At 36.8% G+C, this 22016-nt stretch overlaps 1 protein-coding gene across 12 annotated transcripts in view; it reads right to left on the minus strand.

Moving 5' to 3' along the window:
• Ikzf2 (IKAROS family zinc finger 2) overlaps positions 1 to 11400 on the minus strand; it is a 154496-nt gene extending 143096 nt beyond the window's left edge. Inside the window, exons 1-5 of one of the 12 annotated variants that reach the window (XM_047545497.1) lie at positions 10377 to 10672; positions 9911 to 10007; positions 9127 to 9193; positions 7539 to 7587; positions 6643 to 6747 (exon numbers count right to left, since the gene is read on the minus strand). In XM_047545497.1, the coding sequence (XP_047401453.1) occupies positions 6643 to 6747; positions 7539 to 7587; positions 9127 to 9129 (157 nt within the window). In that variant the 5' untranslated portion in view covers positions 9130 to 9193; positions 9911 to 10007; positions 10377 to 10672. Of the gene's footprint in view, positions 1 to 6404; positions 6522 to 6642; positions 6748 to 7538; positions 7588 to 9089; positions 9370 to 9496; positions 9522 to 9910; positions 10008 to 10376; positions 10673 to 11107 lie in introns of those variants that run through there. The other 11 variants (XM_047545500.1, XM_047545502.1, XM_047545496.1 and 8 more) reach the window with 11 other exon arrangements.
• Between the last annotated feature and the right edge of the window lie 10616 nt (positions 11401 to 22016).

Genomic DNA, 22016 nt, shown 5'->3' on the forward strand with positions numbered 1-22016 from the left:
CGCCTTCCACTTCTCTCCTAAAACCTTTATATTTAATAAATCTCAGCTCATGCAACCTCTCCCTCTAGGAAGTCTTCCCAAACTAGTACTACCTCTCACACCCTATAATCATGAAGACATTCAGCTTCCTACAACACAATACCCAGTTTAGAAGTCTGTCTGTCCCCACAGAGCATGAGCTCCTGAAGGACAAGGAGTGTGTACGTATGGACTCACCTCACAGTGCCTGGCATATAGAAGACAGGCAACAAACTTGTTGAATCAATCAGCCAGAACCACATACATCAAAGTGTCAAATACCTATAACTAATAGTCATATTTAATAATCATATTTTAACTTACTCCAAATTTAAATCACCTAAACTATTACCCCCCAAACACACAGGTAGCAACAACTTGATTACAACTTAAATATGCATAATCAAATGAGAATTTATGGTATACTTAAGAGCATCAAATGAGATTAAATTTTTCAAGGGAATTCTCTATGAAAGAATTAATTCTCAACACAGACATATTACTCTATTTAGAGGATATTTTCTGCCCAAAATGATGACACACACCTGTAATCCTAGCAATTTAGGAGACTGAGGTAGGAGGATCGCAAGTTCAAGGCAAGCCTCGGCAATTTAACAAGGAACTTAAGCAACTCAGAGAGAACCTGTCTCAAAATAAAAAGGGCTGGGGATATAGCTGAATGGTAGAGTGACACTTGGTTCAGTCCCCAGTACCAAGAAAAAAAAAAAAAAAAAAAAAGTGGAGGGGGCTTTTTCTTTTCCCAGTCCTAATGACTGGTGTCCTTGGCACCCAAGGAAAAACAATGACTGTTTTTACATATGACCAAAACCACACAACTTTATCCAAGAACACTGAAACCCAATTAAAATAACTTCTGACAAACAGATAAACTCTACTTACTTCTTTAACAAAAATTTTCACAGAGCTTTAAATAGTAGAGGATATTTTTTCCTGAATTTTTACTCTAAATTACCAGAAATGCCTGTCTCTGTGCCATGGACCCATGCAGTAAACAGGCAAGGGCAAAAGATCCAGATTCCAAACAGATCTAGGTTTGAAACAAATCCTTTTTCTTATGAGTCACGGGTATAAAAACCAGTAACTTGACTGCTCTGAGTAACAGCAGCAGTGATAATTCATTGAGTCTTATTAAGTGCCAGGAGTTGTACTAAGCATTTTATATACACATTGCCTCATTTAAATCTAACAATAGCCCACTGGGGTAAGTACTGGTTACCCTCCATATTACAGCTGAGGAAACTGAAGCCCAGCGACACAACTTAAAATGCTCAAGTTCACCAAGCATGGTGGCCCACACCTGTAATCCCAATAACTTGGGAGGCTGTGGCAGGAGGATTACAAGTTAAAGGCCATCCATCCTCAGTAATTTAGCGAGGCCCTAAGCAACTCAGTGAGAACCTGTCTCAAAATAAAAAATACAAAGTGCTGGGGTGTTGGCTCAGTAGTAAAATGTCCCCGAGTTCAATCCCCTGTGCCACCAAAAAAAAAAAAAAAAAAAAAAAAAAAAAAAAAAAGCCCAAGTTCACATAGCAAGTCAGTGGCAAGTAAAGAATTCTAACACAGGCCACTGTAACTCCCATGCCCCTTCTGCCCCTCAGTTTATGTTAAGATGTGGAGAAATTAGTTACCTACCCTCAGGGAATTATTGCAAAGACTAATACTATGGAAAGCATTTAGAATAGTGCTGAGCATCCTATGTAACCTCAATAAATGAGGCTTCTCTACCTCTCTATCCAGTAGTGAACACATTTATAAGATGGGGAGAAATTCCTTAGTACTCCTTACTAATTGCAAGGCAGAGATGTTCTGAGTCCCAATTAATTAACAAAAGTATTACCATGTTAATATATGTATATATATTAAACAAAAAAAGCAAACAAAAGCAACATATTCTACCTCACTTCTGAACTGTGACACTGCTATATTGATCTCTCAGAAAATCATAGATCATAATATATCAATATTCAGAATACATCAATGTATCAAAAGTTGGGAGAGAAGAGCATGGAACCCAGAGATCTTAATTCATTATGGCTTCCTGGAAGACTCCCAACAGAACCTAATCAATCATGTTACATATTAACAAAAGCACTTCCAAAGAGAAAGACATATTTGAGCAAAGATAAAGGCAATAAGGATAACCCTTCTACAGTATTTTTATTTTTCAAACACAAACCTTAATCCTCAACTCTCAGCAGTCTAAAAATATGGAGTGGTCAGGGTGGAATGAGTCACAGAGAAAAAAATATAATATTGCAAAGCATATAATATTGCAAAGCAATATTATATACTTTTTCTGTTAATTACCTGCAAATATATATCTCTTTTTGTTTTCTTTTTTCTTTTGAAATGCAGTCATGATATTTATCTCTGATAGGTATGAAGGAATCAAATCAGATCTCTTTTTTGGTTTCTGTTAAATTTTCTAATAAATAAGAACTAAATGTAAAGTACATTATGTATATACACAAACTGAAGTACAACAATTCCGAACAGAGCTAGATTTTACATCAAGCCCAGCCGGTGTCATATTAGGGTGTGTCCTATGAAAATCCAACCAAGGGTGACTGCCAAACTAAGCTATAGAAGACAACTCAGAAAGCTGGTGAATCCCATAATATAAGCTATATTTTAAAAAGCGCATTAGAACACTGGCTTGACAAGATTATCTGATATTGCTCCACCCTCATAATAACACTCTTCTGTTTCTATAACACTGTTTTTGTCACTAAAACATGGTTCAGTATTGGACATGGCTGACCCCTGAGAGGATAACATGGTAGAGATAGACACCAGTTATCTACCCACAAAGTAATATCCCACTTCATGTCTAAACCCTGAGAATTTTATATTCCTGATAAGCAACTTAACAGGTCAATTGATTTCTTCAAGCCTCAATTTCCACATATGAAAAATAGAAATCATAATATGCCTCTGCTTCACTAGGTTCTAAAAATGGAAACTAAGAAAAAAATGAATGTGAAGCACTATGAAAAGAATAAACTAGATTCCCTGACCTGATTAATGGTCAGAGCCTTGTAATACTGGAATTTCTACTTCTTCCAATTCCATACATGCCACCTGGCCATCAAACTGACTGATAAATAGTAGTGACTATACAGTTGATCCACCTAAGGGTTTTTAAGTAATAGAAACAAATTAGGTGTCACAATATATTTTCATACATCATTTAAGTAATTATCTGCAAAAAATTTACTTACTGGCATTATAAAAAATTACAATTTTTGAGTCTTCCGTTTTTTTTTTCAACATAGTCAGCTGTTAAGTATAGAACAGTCTGAAACTGATAGTGAAGAAATTATGAAAGAATTAGAAATAAGCTAACCCAGAATCAGAAGGAATCACAAAGTCTCATCTGATGGGCCAAAACACAATATGGATTATTTTTATATTGTTCTGTCTGAATTGTCTATCTCAGATTCTTAACTTCCAGATTCTATTTTTAAAATCACTTAACACTGTGTATTTCCAGTAGCCATCAAGGCATATGCTGTCATCCCTGACACCGAAGATTGTCAGCAGACTCAGTATGTACACTAATGATCTCAGGCAACAATGCCCATCCTCTTATCAAAGAGATCCTTATTCCAGAATAAAAAGTCTAAAGTTCTCCATGAAAATTCAGCCTAAAACATAGGAAGTAGTCATTATAAAATGTTAGGATCACTAATACCTCTTAGTTCTTTTCAAGGTTATCTTATATGCTGAAATTTAAAACTGAAAAATGTCAAGCATTATAACATTTTTAGTTCTTTCCCAAGTCGCCAGTACTCTATTCTAGCACTGTCAAATAATGATAGCTGCTGTCATTATTTTTTATACAATAGCTGGCAGCAAGTTGTACAGATACCCTTTATCTTAGAATAGTCACCAAATACCCTAAACAAATGACTAGGACCCTATAGTAATACTGATCACTTTCTTAAAGCCAAATAAATTAGCTATCACATTTTACTAATACTTTATGGCCAAAATGTTAGTTGGTCTATAAAAGTCAAAGGTTTTACTTCTTTTATTTTTTTCTAAACCATTTAAAAATAACTTCATCTCCCCCGTTACACATAGACCTCCCCTTCTTGCTACTAAGGACTATCTTATTCTTTCACAAACGTTTCTGCATTTGCTTATTCTGTTTTAGGAAGCAGCAGTCCTCTATAAGTATATTTGAAGATATAAAAAATGAGGAAAATAAGTTATTCTCATTTAACAAATCAACGGTGTGTGTAAAGGGATAAAGAAAACTAGTGATGACAGATACAATGATTTGACAGGTCTCACACACAAAAAGTATTCTAAGTCACAGAAAAACAACTGAGTGACCCATTCTAGCTCTCTGTTCTAATTAATAGACAAGAGTTCCTCTTTACTTCTATTTGCTTTGGCAATCTAAAATGTTGATATTCTCCTAGATCTAACAGAGGAAAAATGGGTATCTTCTCCATCTAACACCTAAGTGGGTAACCTAGATACTGTAAATAGAGGCTACATAAAGGATGCAACAGACAGCTCTGAAGTGAAAGCCAAAATATTTAACCTGCAACTCTTTGGAAAAGAACCTGAAAACATGTGCAGCTCAGCCAAAAACTGTACTAACATGGAATTGCCACAGGCTAGTAAGTTAAAGAAAAAACACACAACACCACAAGAAACTCTTTACCAAACCTAAGTTTACTGTTGTTGGGTGAGAAAAGCTTGAATGTCAAAAGCACACTTATTTGTTCAAATTAATCATGCCTATACTCTGCACTGTTTATTTTAAAAGATGACTGAACTGCCTTTTTGAAACAAGTGCCTACAAAAGCAGAATCAAATTCACAAATAAAGGGGCCAATTAACTAATTAATCAACATTTTCCTGTAGACAGTCTGGTAGTGACTAGGGCATGACAGTCAAGTCTGATTAACAGTTACTCTCTACTCCATATACTCAATATTTCTAAATCCGATAGCTAAACACTTAACTAAGAGAAACTATATGCAAACCTGTCTTGACTCTTTAGGAAATCAAGTCGAAAAATTTCTGAGAAATAAAAACATATTCTGCCAAAGGACTAGTAACATTAAATATTAAAATGTAAAAACTCTTATTGCCTACATTGCTACAGGGAATAACCTTTATCAAATCAACACAGAAAAAAATAAATTAATGTTGCAAGACACAGTAAAAGAAATTAGCAGCATAATTTGGTATACATGCACTCAATAACTTTCTTAGTTCTTCCTTTCTATACAATAAAGGAATTTCAAGGGCTGCTAGAATAAATTTTTTTGAGTAAGCACCCCCATTATTAAGGAAGAAAACTTTTTAATACAGTAAACCCAGATATTTCAATCACAACTTCAAGTCAATAGCTAAAATCGCTTAAAGTTAATGAACTGCAAAATGTATTCAAGAGTAATCTATATATGTTTGCTTATAATTCAGCAAACTTCACTAGTTACAAAGCTTGTACTTTTAAAATAACTTAAGTTTTAAAGGCTATAAGAAGCAAATGGAAAGGAACATTTCTCTCAGATAATCAGAATTAAGTATATGCTTAATATTAAATAGATGATTCAGTTTTCTCAGTTGTTAAGTCTTTACAAAAGAAAGCAGGAAAAATGTCTTTCCTTCACATAGCATCAAAAGAAAACCTGCCAGATAAATTATATTTACATATAAATCAGATATCCTTTCCACATAAGAATAAAATAGAAATCAAAAAGTATAAACAAAACAAGATTTCAAATTACTTTTGAGTAGGAATAACAGAGCACTTGCAGTTGATTAGCTGATAAAACATTATAATTGAGAAGACAAACCACAGTCTTAATAACTACAAGTATTTTGTCTTGTGTCACTGACTGCATGTAAGTTGCTTTTTTTACTACACTAAAACATAGTATACTACATCAATGAATTACCCTTTATCAAAATAGTAGCCAAAACTGTCTATTACTACAAACTCAAAACATCCTTCCAAAATTGTCTTAGCTCTTCCCGGGACAATCTGAAACAAATGCTTTCAACTTTTTAGAGAAATGAATATAAATGAGTTCAATAAATTTCAATTACACTTTACTTCCAATGCTTTGGAAGAAAAACTTTAACATTTTCTTTTCTCTCTTTTTTTTTTAAAGCAAGTACCAATCCAATCCTACCAATAATGCTTTAGCTTTGTACCAAGGCAATATAAAATAATGTTATTTTTTAAATATGATGCAAGAGTCATTTTCCAGTGGAAAAGCCCTTTGAAAATGACATGTTTCCATAATTCTTTTTTATCCAACAACAACAACGACGACAAATCCAGTTATAAACTCACCAAGTCAAAATAATAATCAGCAGATCCTAACATTTCTTACCTGATACAGGTAAGCACCAGCTCCCAAATGCCACCTTGGGATAGTTCAGACTAGTAAGCAGGCTCATGTTTTATGATACTAGAATGAACAGGAATAAATCTATGTTGTTCTTTCTTTAGCAAAATCTACAGCAGTAGCAACACCACAATGTGAGCAGACCCCACAGACCTAACAAATTCAAATCTGTCGCCTGAGAAACAGAAAAAAAAAAAAAAAAAATCATAAAATGAAGACTTACTGCTTGTCATGTGACTTGGTGAGGCATGCTGTCCATTGGGTGTGCTTGAGGTGAGGTCAATTGCCATATTGGAGTGCTCCCTTTCAGGTGAAAGCTCATTGTCACCTGCTTTCACAAAATAAAACCTTTTGGTTTCTGTTCATTGTCACATAAAATCTAATTACTAACTTTGCTTCATACACACAGTGGCATGTATAGTCTTGAATTCTTAAGTAGTACATTTCTCCCTTAAAAGAAACTATAAGGAAATATCTTTCAGAAACTTAGTCAATGAATGAAATGACGAAAAGCCACAAGCAGTCCACAATAAAAAAATTAACAAAACTTTATTATCAGGATGCTCTTATTTATTAAATAAGGGGAAATGAAGTAGTTGATTTCTAAAGTATCTTTTCCTTGAAAAATGATGTTTTGTTTTAACAACTAATCTAATTATTAAATGTAAAGAATTTATTATAAGCATTTTCCAAAATGGTAGCTAATAGAAAAGTTAAATGTTTGAAAAAAAAATGTTGCTATAAAAAAGTCAACTTAAAAGAAGCTGATTCTTTCACATTATGTGTCCAGAAAAATTAGGCTAGCGTAGTAAATATTTAGTATATAGCATATTGGTAGATATGTATGTAACCTGACCCGTTTTGAACTTAAAAACAAATGAGGAAAAAAAAACAAATAGAAAAGTGTTGATCTGCTGAGCTGCGACTGATTTAAATACTATCCATAATTTAGTAAGTAGTAGATATACTTTATTTCCTATGTATCTCGCTTCTGTGCTATTTCTCAAACTCATTTAAAGGTGAACTTGTGAAAATAAGAGAATATAATTTTTAATTATATCCAAGTAATACAAAGGTAACTTTATGACCAATAACAAATTAATAAAAGTGAATACTCACACGTTATATAGCCATCAATAGCCTCTGTTTCCATAGTCAAAGTGCAGTGCTGCAAAACAAGAAATTACACCCTTAAACACAATGATTCCTCTCGATATATGCCATTGAATTCTTAACTTATTTGAAGCTCCAAGCAGTTAGACCATGTTGCTGCTGCAACCTGTGCCCAAGAAACATACTACAGTGTACTGTATGTGCTCATTTGCAAGTCACTGAACTCTTTCTGCAAATGATCTGATTCCTACTGGAGATAGGACAGGAAAGATAAGTGTGCTGTGAGATGGGCTGTAGCAAGAGAGGAATGACTCTTTTTAATAAAAATCTACTTGTTCAAAAAAAAAAAATGGGGAAAATACACCTCAAATTTGCCAGCTTTAACTGGGATTTAAGTACTTTGCCATTCACCACTTCCCACAATCACACTGCAGTTTGAGGACTTCCCCAGTATACAGATAGCTCTATTCACAATTGTTGCAAGTTGGTTCATCATGTTCTAATAGGGAGGGGGAGGACAAACAACCATAAGAAAACAAAACAAAACAAAAAACTTCGTGCCCAACAGTGTCTTCAAGACTTCTGCAGCACTTGGCCAACTCTCTGACTTGTATTGACATTTTAGCCTACCCCAAGTTCTGTGTAAGCACCTGTTCAATGTAACCTTAATTTCCTGCCAGACCATGGTTGAATACAAATGCCAAGTCTACTTAATACATTCTGATTTCGAAAATTTCAGAAACTTTTGGCTATGCAGAAGGGAATCACTTGTTTCAAGTTTGGGGAATTATTTTCATGCACCAATGACACAAGACAGAACTTAACTCACAGAAACAAAAGTAAATTATATGAGATGACACCCCCTAGCTTTGATTCACATAATGAAAAGATCAATAATCTAACTGCATTCTTTGAAGGAAAAAGTTTAAGAATTGACAAGTCCTGAAGAGATTTTTACTTTTTTTTTTTTTTTTTTTTTCCTTTGGCCCTGGTCCTTTTTGCCTTTAGTTTCAAAACTCTCACTGCACCAGCAGCTAAATTATTCACAATGAGCCATTTCTGTATTGATCGCCAAGTATATTTAGCCCTGGCTCCTGGAATTTCTCCATTACTTACTGGAAAACAGGCAGCTTCACTTCTTGTCTCCAAAACCACTTCCCTTCTCCCTCCCCTCCCCTGCTTCACCATCACCCTCCCTACCCCCCACCAAAAAAAACTTTTCTTCCTTTCTTTATGGAATAATCAGATCAAATTCCCAACTCTGTAACTACATAGCACTTAAATTTCAACCTGCTGTCCTGTTATCAAATTCTTTCAAATTATGATTACATAAGGCTCTAAAGAAAGGGATCCGGGAAGTTCAAAAGGGGAGCAGTTTCTTCGGATATTTTACAAATGAGTTTATCTCTTTAAAAACGTACACATTTAACATACACATATTAAAAAGAAAGAAACGTCAGGGAGAAGCGAAAGAAGTCTGCCCCATCAATGAAATGGTTATTAACCCTCAGAGAAGGAAATAAAGAAAAAGGAGAAAGAGAAACGAAATGTACATACAAAAGAAATTGTCCTTTGATTAAAAAAGATTCATCACCATTTCCAGCTCTGTCGGGAGATCTCAGCTTCTTCTAACCCCTCAAAGAGGAGGTGACAATGTCGGGCTGAAGATAAACGGAGAGAAAGAAAGAAGTTTTTTGTGTTTCCCCCTTCTCTCTTTCCCTCTCTGGCCCCCTCCAAGCCAAGCCCCCTGCAGAGTTCAAGGCGAGGAGGAAGGAAAAGCACTTTACAGGTGGGTCATTCCAAGCCCAAATCCAGCAAACAGATCGGCTGATAAACAAAACCAAGAAATGAGAGAGAAGGAACACCCCCCTTCTCCTCCTCCTCCTCCTCCTCCTTCCACCCCTCCCCCTCGTCCCTTTGGGATGGTCTAGTAGGAAAAGTCACTCAGGAATGGCACCACGTACTTTCAGGAAAGAGGAAAAAAAGAGAGAGAGAGAGAGAGAGGAGAGAGAGAGAGGTCAGTCAGTGCTACAGCAATGCGATTAACAAGAAGAGAAAAAACTTGATCCACCGGTTCCTTAAGAATCGACCAAAAGCTAAGACAAGAAAACTGAAAGAAAAAAGGGGAGGGGGGTAAGAGGGGAGGGACAGTCAGGCAGAACCCAGCAAGGAACCTAGGCCAACTTCACAGGACTGTTTTTGGCCTTTGGCAAAAAAAAAAAATAATAATAATAATAATAAATCTTAATTCCATCTCTTTCGCCCATACCAGAACCTGTCAAAGTGATTTAACTGCTGCCTTTTTACATGTGTCATACCAGTTTTTGTTTGTTTGTTTGTTGTTTAGTTTTTTAATCCCAACAGGATCTGGATATTACCTTCTATCTGGACAGCTGCAATTTATTCCAGTCTATTCAATCTTTCTTCTTAGAATTCAAGTTAAAACAAAGCAAAACAAGTCCAAATCCATGACAGCTATAGAGATGAGAACTGATTAATCAATTAACATCCCAGAAACAGATTACAGGGAGGGGGAGATAAATTAAGGCAGAGGACATCATCTTCAACCCGATTTCCTGAGCGTCCTTTACAGAAATCATTACCCTAATCATAACCACAATCCATCCCTCCCAGAGAAAAAAGCACCTATATTATTATTATCACTGGTTAACAGCAACAAGTCATTTGATCACAGTGCAAAACGAGATGCTATATAATTACACTTAACTTTGAAAACACTCCCCCCTTTGCAAATCATACACAAATTCATATATAATCTATGAATCAGAAGACAAATAAAACAAGAGCTCTTCTTCCCCACGCAAAAGCCAAGCGGAGATTTACCTCAGCAGTGCATGCAGTAAAATAATCCCATCACCCTTTTGTTTGTGTTTACTGTTAGTGTGTCCTCTCTCTTTCTTTCTTTCCTGTGCCTAACGTGTGTTTGTGCACTGCAGTTGGTGGTGGAAACTAAGGCAGTGGATCTGTAGCTAAGGGTAATCCTGTTTTTACTTCCTCCATCTTCAGCGAGGAGCAGGGTTAGCCCGGGACAGCTGGTCAAACCCCGAGAAACCGATCCGGCGGAGCCCGAGCACATCTCCCCCGCCGGCCGGGCTCGCGCAGACGCCCGCGGGCGGAGGGCGGGCTGGCAGCGGCGGCGGCGGCGGCGGCGGGCGGCTGGCGGCGGGCGGCGGGCGGCAGGGCCCCGGGCGCGGGCGTGCGTGCGCGCGCGCGGGCGTGCGTGTGTGCGGGGCCCGAGCGCCGGTGCGAGTGTGTGAGTGTGTGCGCGCGTGTGTGTGTGCTCGCCGGCTGGCGGGTGCGTGTGCGCGTGTCTGCGCGCTCAGCCGCTCGGCGCGCTCGGCAATCGATTACAGGACAAGTGCTGCCCCGGCGGCTCCGCGACGCGCGCACTCCTTCGCGCCCACCCGCGCGCCGGGCCGCGTCGCCCCCCGCCCGCCAACCCCGGCGGCGGACCCCGCCCCCGGTGGGGGGCGGGCAGGTAACCCGCTCCGGGTGTGCGAAGGCGACCCCCCCACACACGCACTCACACACCCCCGGGTCCTAATAAATCTCACGTTTTCGTCCCGCCGGGAAGGAAGGATTGGAACGGCGCAGGGAGGTTCATCTCGGCCGCGTGAAGTTTTCTTTCAAACTGGGATCCGTGGAGAGGCCGGGCGACAGAAGCGGGACGGCGGTCGCGGGGCCGGACGCGGAGCTCCGGGATCGGCGTGCTGGTCCGAGCGGGGTGTGCGGCTGGACCCACCCACCAGCTCGCCCGGGCTTCGCAGTAAACTCTGCGGTGCAGTTTCACAAAACGGCACCTGGTAGACCAGGACTCCGAGTAGAACAGAGGGTCCCCCGGGAATGGACCCAGGCAGAAATTCAGGTCTGAGATGAAGCTCAACTATGACTATTTTGAAAGTGCTTTACAGTGCAAGTTTAAAATTAGAGTGTTTACTTGCTTTTTTTCCCCCAGCAAGTGCCACATCCACCCAAGTCAGAGAAACGAATGAGGATCCAGAAAGTTGTAACCCTTCCAGTGTTGCCCAGCAAGAGCATCAATCATAGCCTCTTTATCTAGGAAGAATTTATAGAAATCGTCATGAGAATAACAAATGTATATTCTTTCTACAATAGTAGCATTTAGTATCTTTCTTAACCACATTTGCAAAAAGAGGGAATGGAGACTTCTATAATTAAAGGGAAAAGGAAAATGAAAGGAGCTGAAAATACTGAACTGTGTAGTCTGGGTGGGTTAAGTTTGAAAACACATGAAATTATCAGGACTGCCAAACAGCATTTCTGAGAAACCATATCACAGATTGTGAAGAAAATGCTGAAAGAGTAGGAGCAGGCACCGTACTCCTCCTACTCCTTTTAAGAATCCCAGAAATAGTTGCTGAGGGTTGTTTTGGTTTTTTTTCTCCTTCCTGAAGGAAAGAGAAATGACACATAGAAAATAAAGTTATCAACTTTATCTTAAGCACCACTGCGTATATCTGGGAAGTTTTGAATAATGTCTTTTCTTTAGATTTTTGTGTGAAGGAAGAATTCACAATGAAACTAAATAATGAATACTGAATAACTCGAGCAATACTGTAGTTAAGTTTTTTAATGAACTACTTTGTTAGAGGTTTAGTCCGTATGTTGTATTTATTGAACAACCGTGCCAATAGGATCACTTTTTTTTTTTTTTTTTTTGCAGTGGGAGGGGGGATGGGTTATGGAAAATGATGGTGCCATAGGCAAACAAGATTAGCCGATTTTCATTGGAGAGAAATCATTTGGGCTCAGACTTGCAACAACTTTCTGATGACTTTAAGATAGTTACTGTTCTTGTGAGATATGCATTGGTAAAGCAATTTTTAAAATCTATCTTCCAGTGATCAAAATAAAATTAATTTTTCTAAAGTCATATTTGGGAGAAACTAAACAGAACCCCCCAAATCATTCTAATCATCCTAATGGCTGGCAAAGATTTTAATCTTAAATTACCTGAGAAAATTGGAATTTTGTTCATAAATATAAATGGCCAGTTTATAAAGCTTCTCTATATTGTCATAAATTCCTCTGGGAAACTAAGTGTTTTAAGTATGTGCAAAGTTACAGAGGTGCTTAGAAACCATGAATTAAAACATTCAAAATTAAGGTGAAATATCTTGATAGTTTATCCAATTGAATTCTTTAGTAGAAGAGAATCCATTGTGAAGTCTTCATGGTGAAGTTCCCAAAGCTTCCATGGTTGATATAGGTCTTACCCCTGGCTGATTAGAGCTTAATTTAGCTCACTTGAAGCCTTTCCTTTTAATGAGTTACTTTCATTGGCTCCCTAGTCACCAGAGGCACACTTTCTCCCTCTAGTGGTTGAGCCTTCAGATAGTTTATATTCGGGTTACCCTGTGTCCTTTTGGATTTTTGGATACAGGGAGGTGATGGATCCCAGATTTGAAAGTGGCAGAAGTCTCATGGCTGCTGTGAGTTATATCACCCTGTACACATTTCCTGCCTTTAATATCACTTGCTCCTTTCTCATTTGCAGATCATAGTGTATTCGACTCATTCAGAGAAGTCAATATTATTTACAGGCTGGAATTGGGGGTTCTATTTCATACCTCTGGAGTGATAGTCCTGGCACTAAAACTCACTATGAAATCCGCTCACAGGAAGGAACCCTTGTATAAATTGTAGTAATTCAAAATTTTCTCCACAGTATTTTGGAAGTAGAGAATGCATATTTGTGTTCTTTGCCATAATTGCTCTGCACACATTTTGTTAACTGCATATGTAGTTATACGGTGCATGAAAATACACAACCAAGGAAATGGAGTACCCATATTCTTTTGTCACTGTATCCAGAGAGTTAAATTTCCACTTTGACAAGGGGGTGACAAGATAGGGAGAAAACATGTTCACCTCTAACACTTTTCACATAGCTTCACCCTCTAGAAACTTCTTCCCACCACCAAATCCTTTCTTGCAACTTGTGCATTTCCTTCATAACATAATTTGTAAAAATTTATTCATGTGTTAAGTTTTAAAATCAATCCCTGCCACCAGAGTGTGATCGTTTTAAGGGCAGGGATTATGTCTGTCCTGTTAATCACTGTTTTCTTAGAACTAGCATAGTGTTTGGCACAAGTTGGCACTCAAACATTTATTGAGTGAATGAATTTGGAGGAAATTACATACCTACCTTTAGAACGTTAAACTGTTTTCAAAGATATCAAAGATACATTTTTATTCCACAAAGAATTTGGTCAAATCTTCACTCATAAGTCATATTACATATATCCTTAACATGTCAGCTCTGGCTTGTAGTCCACAAGAAGGATGTCAACCTCTTGGAACGTATTATCAAATAAATGTGTAAGTATAAATTGCAAAGTGACTAAAATTGTATGTAAAATGCAATTTTGATTTATGTGACTTCTTTGTTTCATCAACAAATTATTTCATCTCACTACCTGACAGTTCAAGAGCCAGGGTGACTATCAAGGAGTGCAACAGATTTAAATTTATAAATATTAAGTGCAATTAATTAAAGAAAAATATAAGGTCGTAGTGCTAAAAGGTACATTATTGAGCATTTGTTTTTTTGGGATGGTTTGTATTATCTGTCTTAGATTTAAAGGAAATTCCTTTTTTGCCAGGCATGGGGGTACATTTCTATAAGCCCACTAATTCAGGGACTGAGGCAGGAGGATCACAAGTTCAAAGCCAGTTCAACAATTTAACTAGGCCCAAAGCAACTTAGCAAGACCCTGCCTTAAAATAAGAAATAAAAAGATGTGGCTCAGTGGTTAAGCTCCCTGGGACACAATCTCCCCAAAAAAGTTAAAAAGTAATTCCACTTCATTTAAACAACTTGGATAAAACCTAATTTTTCTTTGCTCAAGGAATTAACTCCATGTTTTTAATTTTTGGTATCATTTTAAGGAGGGGCAATTTAGGAAAATTAAATTATTTTGAAGAAGAAATTGTTGAAAACTATAAATGTATTTTTTTTTAATTTAGATGGTCTTATGGTGCTAGATCTAGAACAAAATCACACAGAGTAGGTGTCCCAAAATAACTTGAATCCCTGGAAAAGTTAAGATTAAGAAGCATACATAGGCACTGTGTTTTTAAACTGATAATTTGTTTGTTTTATGTTAGTCAGGTGTTACTGTTCTTGTCTTTGAAGTAGTGTTATCTTTTTAAGCAGAGCATGGAACAACAGTCTCACTTTTCTCCTGTCGACCTAGATCAACACTAAAGAAGTAAAGAAACCAGAAATGGAACCATAGTTTCAAAGAAAACATTCTAAGATGCCAGATCTCTTTCATAAGGAAGCATATTAATACCTCCATCTTCGCCTCCCTGAGGCATGGATGGCCTGAAGTCTGGCTGGCTGGCATGTGAATCCTACATGGCAAGGGTCTTCTTTGAAAAACAGTTTCTTTTAACAATTCTTAAGAGTGTCACTTTGCAATTAGAGATAGGCTTTTGTGCCAAATACCCCTGTCCCTAGAAAAGGTAACATTATGACTTAAATTCGCACTTTGGATAGAATAATACTGGATTTCTCTAAAGAGCACATTTTAATGAGGAGCAGATGATATGCAAACTCTATCCTAGATGAAAATTATAAATTGAGGGTGATAGACAAAGACAGTAAGAACCAGAGAGGTTTCTAAATAACAATGGAAGTATATATTTTAAAGATGTCATTAAAATCCATCAGTTGCTTTTAAAATACAGATATAGTCAACATATGAGGAAATTAGTGCCTTTCATGCAAAAATGGAACTCAAAGCTGGGTCAAGTGGTGATGCTCAAAAACCCTGTATAAAAGGCATTGGAAAGAACATCATAAGAAACCCTAAAATTTTAACACACAAGCAATTTGGTAGTTAAACCAGTGTCAACAGCAGTATGATCCTGTCTTTTTAATCCTGTGAAAAGCTCATGGAAGTACATGCCCAGTGTTTGTGAGGAGCTTCAACTCTTTGCAAACCAATATTCTTTCATAGGACAGCAAAATCTGGTTACTTGCTTAAACAATTCTACGTGGGCTGAAGAAAATAGAGGAATTAATTTGCAACAGAAAGTGAATCCAGGAACTCCACCTTCTTGCTTTTTATGGTCAGATGGTGGCAACCTAGGAAATTAAGAGTCCTAGAGGGACAGAACTGGGGAGCCATTTGCTGTTTGATAACTCTGAGAGTTTGTGCTATGGAAAAGGGATTTGAATTAAAGAAATGTCATTTACAGATAGTAAAGTCAAATGTCACCTCCCGCTACCACCTCTCTTTCATTCTCAAGACTTGTGGTTTAGAGAAAGGTTAGCTTAATATAGAAGTTATTGTGGCATTCTGAACTGTCACAAGACATGATATACGAAGAAAGATTACCAGTATCTGTCCTCCTAGCAGCTATGTTCAAAAAGGTAACTAAAACCTGACATCATGGTGAGCCACTAGACACCTGGGAAAGTCCCACCTGGTAGAGTAAGAATATCACTAAAGGTTCTACAAACTATATTCCATTTGGAAGACTTTTTTTTTTTAAGTATACCATTATTGAGAAATAAATCCATATACAGAATATAGTATTTTAGATTGATGATATACCTGATTTCAATGACACTGGAGTATCAGTGAGACTTGGAAACTATGTATATCATCATTATCATTATAGGCATTTATTTTATGCCAAGCACCTGGATAACCACATCACATGCCTTGTCTCATTTGACGCCTACTGTCATTTTAACAGAGGTAATGCTATCCTTATTTTCACTTGAAGAAATTGAAGCTTGGAGACTTACTTAACTGTTCCGAGTTCCACAGTGTCAATGATAGACTGTGCCAAAGACATTTTTAAGTTCTAGAAAGCCCACATTCATGACCATCATACTCTATTGTCTCCTACATAGCCAAATATCTTTGTCAATCATATAAGCCTGTTGCTGTAGTTAAATACTGAACTTTGGGTAACAGTATTAAATCTCTCGAAAGGAAACTGAGTGTCCAGAATGTCCTGAGAAGTTCAGTCAAATGTGGAATCAATGTAGAACTCTGCCAAACCTGATGCTTTCTATATATGATACATAACCTGATATTTAGTATTGTAATACCAGGTATTTTTTAACATCTACTTTGAGTGCTTCTGAATAAGTAAATGACATAAGAGAGACAATGGAAGTAAATTAAAATATAATCGCTCTATAAAGAACTGAGTAACAATTCATGACAAAGAGAGATAGATAAGAACATATTTGCACATTTTATTTCAAAAGAGAGCATTTCTTATTCATTGCTCCTGGAAACATGGATCATCCTTCTCCCTTTTATAGACTTACTTCACTTACTTGTGCAAAGAATGAATGACTTTCTGTGGTGAATGCTGTAATTGTAAATGGTTATGGTGTTGCTAAATGATATTTTGAATTTTTCAGGAAACATGTTTTCTAGTGGAAAGCAGCTCTCAGTTTAGAGTAAGTCACTTTGAACATTTTGCCACAGTCTGTTAAGTGAAACCTGTGAGATTAGGATTTTTCACCCATATTTAATTTAAAAATATAGTGACTAGAGGACTAAAGAAACAAAACTATATTATTTTAATTGGACTTTTCTATCCAAAACAGAAAGAACTAATGGTTTTATTTGATAGCAAACATTTATGAAGGAAGTTTATCAGTGACGTAGGGGAAACTTCGCCGTAGCACATTTTGAATTACCTGTTCTAATCTACAAGAGCTTCCCAAAACATCAGGAAGCAGTCAAGAAATAAATGAACGTAGTATCTGATATGCTCATAGTATAATCTTTTTTGAAAATTTAATTTCCCAATATTTATGTCAGAGGATGAATTGACATCACACCGGTTGAACAGTAAAACAGGAATTGCCTTTTTTCACAATATGATATGGATGACAGAGGGACACTACGTGTAAGTCTTTGAAAATACTGCCTTCAAAGGTCATTAACAAGGTGGAGCTGGATATTGCAGGATATATGATCTGTTACCATCAGAGACTGTATATATAAAACCCTTCGATCAATCCTAAACCCAATATTAGCAACTTCCTGATATTTTCACTTTCCATGTGATTCTCCTATGAAGAGAGAAAATATGTAATTATAATTTTTCTATAAGTAAATGTTGTTTCTGGGCTTGTACACCCAGTTATGAGTTGAGAAATGTATAGTTGTGCTTTCTGAGAACAGAACAGTAGTATACCTATAAACTAGAGTTTTTGCAGTTCCCCAAGCTAATGGTCAGACCCTGGACCTTGGAGCACACCAAGTTCATGTTATTTTGTGTTGTCCCTTGAGAATATCATGGACTCTTCCTTTGGCTGCTTGGGAACTTCAGTGAATCATTCACTGTCAATCAAGCTCTCCTACTTGAGGATATTCATAAGGGACCAGTAGTATTTTTTAACTAGACTGTCTAAATGGAGCCCCTTAGAGAAAAACCAGGAAATCTAAGAAGGAGAGGGAAGAAATTATTAGAATAAAATGCCTGTAATGATGTAGTAGACATGGTTAAAATTGTTGAGGAGAGAATAAGAAGTGAGAAAGTAGAAACTGTGAGTATAGACATTAAGTTTTAAAATTTTAACTAGAAGGAGAAAGGTAGAAGCTAGAAGATAGAGGATAATATAGGGTTGAGAGTGTTTGTTTTTAAGACTTAAGAATGTCCCAATGCTGATGTGAAAGGGTCAACTGCAAATAACAAATTAAATATAGAAGAAAATTGGAAAACAGAAAAATGATCTATCGTGCTGGTTGCATGATTAGCTTCAGATAGGACAGGAAATACCTCTTGAACTTGAGAAGTAAGACAGGGTGGGTACAATGAAAATAAATTTGTTAGATATCATGATGGGAAGTTGAGAAAGGGTTTGAAAAAGACATCAATGTATTTACTAAGGGCAAAGAGAAGAGTCACTATATAAGGATTGACATAGCTGCCTCAGGCAGCTATGAAGAAGCCTCAAGGAAGAGTTTTTTGTTTCATTTTGTTTTAGGAAATAAATATGCTTTTAAGGAAGTGGGATAATTCCTTAAAATTATAGGATGGATTTGAACTTTTGGGTGCCATAGCAAGAAGGAGATTATTGGGCAGGTTATGAGAGAGGCTAACTAAAAAGATCTAGAAAAATTGGTAAGAAGACCCCCTTGAGTCCAGTGATCACAAGTAATCCATTTATGTACTCAAATGCACAGCCCTGGCATAATCTGGAAAAGTATTGATACAATGTAAAAATTTTTGCCAGGTATGGAGGTAGAAGACATTGAATAAAAGAAGCTGAAGTTAATTAAAAGAAATAGAACTGGGGCTTAGGGGAAAAGCTCAGTGGTTAAGGCCAATAAATAACAGCAAAAATAAAGAGTCATGAGGAAGTAGCAGGAAAGAATAACAATCAGAGAAACTGGGTCTTAAACAGAAATGTAAATATTCTGAAAATGTCTTTGATTGTACTATCAAGGTGAATTGTAGGAAAATGAGTTGTCTTCACTTGAGAGGACCACATGAAGGATGACCTTAAGAACTGGTTTCCCAAGAACAGTCTCAGTTTACATCTGTGTCCTAATATAATTATCAATAGTTCCCCCCTTTAGTCTTTAAAAGTTGCCCTGGTCTCATTGTAAAATCATATATCCACCCTAACTAACAGGGAAGTAGTAGGTTCAAGGAAGAGTTTGGGGATCTGTTTTTGTTTAAGAAATAAATATGCTCTTAAGGAAGTGGGATGATATAGGATAGCTTTGGAATTTTGGGTGCCATAGCAAGAATAACGGGAGGTTATTGAGCAGTAATGTTGAATTGGGGGAGGAGAGGTACCCGGCAGTATTGTAATTGAGACGGCAAAAGGGTGAGCTGACCCCTGCTGGAGCTCCCATATTACATTTCAATCTCCCTATCAGCTTTCTTCCTCCCTCAATCTGGAGTCAGATGGACAACCAAGCCTCAGGGGTTAAATGTGCCCATTATTATTTATATCTTTACACAGTGGGCAGTGATTACAGCAGTTATTATACTACAAGAGGAAACATTCAGGCCAGAAACCTTTATAAATGTTCACTAGAGTTCAAGTTCCTGCATATCACTGCCATTGCTGTACAATGGCTCCTAATGGGGACAAAGGCCTCCTAACACTAGCTTTCCTTCTCACTTATGGTTTAAGAGTTCTTTATTCTGAGTCTTGACAGATTTGGCCTTCTCTGCCAACTCGACTCTGTTACTTCCTTCCAACTGGGGGTAAGAAAACAAGGCAGCTTAAGACCTCCCCTCTAGATCATATGAAGACTGGTTAATTCATCGAAGTCACTAGATTATGCCAAGCATTGTATACTGAAAACTGATGAAAAAGGATTATCATACTTAAGTCACATGACAATGTAAAAAGCAAGTAAAAATTACCACTTTGGTAATTTTTTTAAAAGCAAAATATTCTTGTGTTTAGTCACAGCCATAGGCTAAAATATAACTTCAAGATCAATATAACATGTACCCCTATTGGAATAGAAGATTACTTTTTAAAGAAGGTATGATTCCCTCCCACTAAACATAGAAATCTTCATTACATCATAGGAGACTAACTTTAAGTCAATGATTTCATTTGTACTTAAGTCTTCAAATAAAATAGGCTAATGCAACTGAGACAAAGCTTATCAATGTAGCATATGGAGAGGTAGGTAACTTTCTTCAATTACCATGACAAATAAAATATGAGTGAAAATGGGTCATTTTTCCTCACTTGTAAACATATTTCTAATTACAATTAGACTGTCCATAGAAATTCTTAAAGTACTAAGTTTGAAGCATCAATTCAAACTATGAATCCTGTACTTAAAAATCCATACACATTTTTTTTTAGAATTATCTCATGTTAAAAGCTCATCCAAGAAACCATTGTTCACAAATGTGTTTTTTGTAGCTAAGCAATCCATATTGTAATATATTACTATTAACATGCTTGTTATATACATATAACATATTAGTTACATCTTTCATTGCCTAAAAATTTCTAAGCCGAACTTTCCCTCTACCCAAACTATGCATTCCATCCTACAGAAAGTCTAGGGTATTTAAAATGTAGTGCTTTGAAAAATAACCCCCACAATAGTATTTTCAAACACCTGTTTATGACCCATCCTTGGGTTGTGTATTTAGTGAATAATAACCAGTATCTGAAAAGATTAAATAGAATCTTATACAGTATATCGCACATAGTAAAGATAAATAAAACTGGGCATAGTGGCGCACCCCTGTAATACCAGTGGCTCAGGAGACTGAGGCAAGAGGATCGTAAGTTCAAAGCCAGCCTCAGCAAAAGTGATGAGCAACTTGGTGAGACCCTGTCTCTAAATAAAATACAAAATAGGGCCAGGGATGCCCGGTATTCGTCCCCTCCCCCCAAAAAATGATAAATAAAAAGGTAAATTCATTTCAGAAATATACCTATCTACATAGTCACCATGTGTTTTACACTGTATGGATTGCATGATCAATAAATGAGTTGAAAGCCACTAGTCAAGAGAATGTATAAAATAAATTTAACTATCATTTCATTAAAACACTATATAACAGCTATAGTAACAGTATTTATCAATACATGTATATGTATGCTATATATCAATACATATGTATACTACTACATAGATCCCTAAAATGTTTTGTTAGGTGGAATAAACCCATTGTAGAAGGAGTGTTATATTAATTGTTAATTGACCATTAAAAACATGAAAAATATTATGTTTTGCTTATTTACATGTTTATATGTAATAAAAAATGATTAAATGGCAAAGAAGGGCATCACTTTCAGAATAGCAGTAAGCTTCGAGGTGAAAGACAGGAGGTTGGGATGTATTTGCGATGTTGGATTTCTTAACAAATGCTATTCTAGAAGTCAGTTTTATTCTGACCCCACTACTAACTGATTGTCTTACTCTGACTGGATCACTTCATTGCTCTTGTCCTGGCCTCTTCATATGTGAAATTAAGGAATAATACTAGACAGTGACCAAAGTTTCAAGTTGCAAGAAGTGAACTTCTATAATGAAAAAAAGGATTTATGAAATATGCAAATCAGAATTTAAATGATTTCTCAAAATTAGCCAGCTAGTTAGTAGCAGAACTCAGTCATGTAGAAACAGCTTTTAATTATCTACTCTTTGAAGAAACACACAGACATGGCATAATTTTATCTAGGCTTGCAAAACTAAGAGATCATTATAAGTTAGGTCCTATGGCACAGGCCTGTAATCCCCATAACTTGCAGGAAGATCACAAGTTTGAGGCCAGCCTCAGCAACTGAGCAAAATAAAAAATAAAATTGACTAGGGATGTAGCTCAGTGGTACAGCTTCCCTGGGTTCAATCTCCAGAACCAAAAAACAAAAACAAACAAACAAACAAAAAAACCCTACTACCTCACTATTATCCGCATCTTCACTATACCAAGTGGACCTAGCGATCATTGGTTCTTCCA

The sequence above is a fragment of the Sciurus carolinensis genome, chromosome 3 (assembly GCF_902686445.1).
Source record: "Sciurus carolinensis chromosome 3, mSciCar1.2, whole genome shotgun sequence".
Classification (NCBI taxonomy): Eukaryota; Metazoa; Chordata; class Mammalia; order Rodentia; family Sciuridae; genus Sciurus; species Sciurus carolinensis.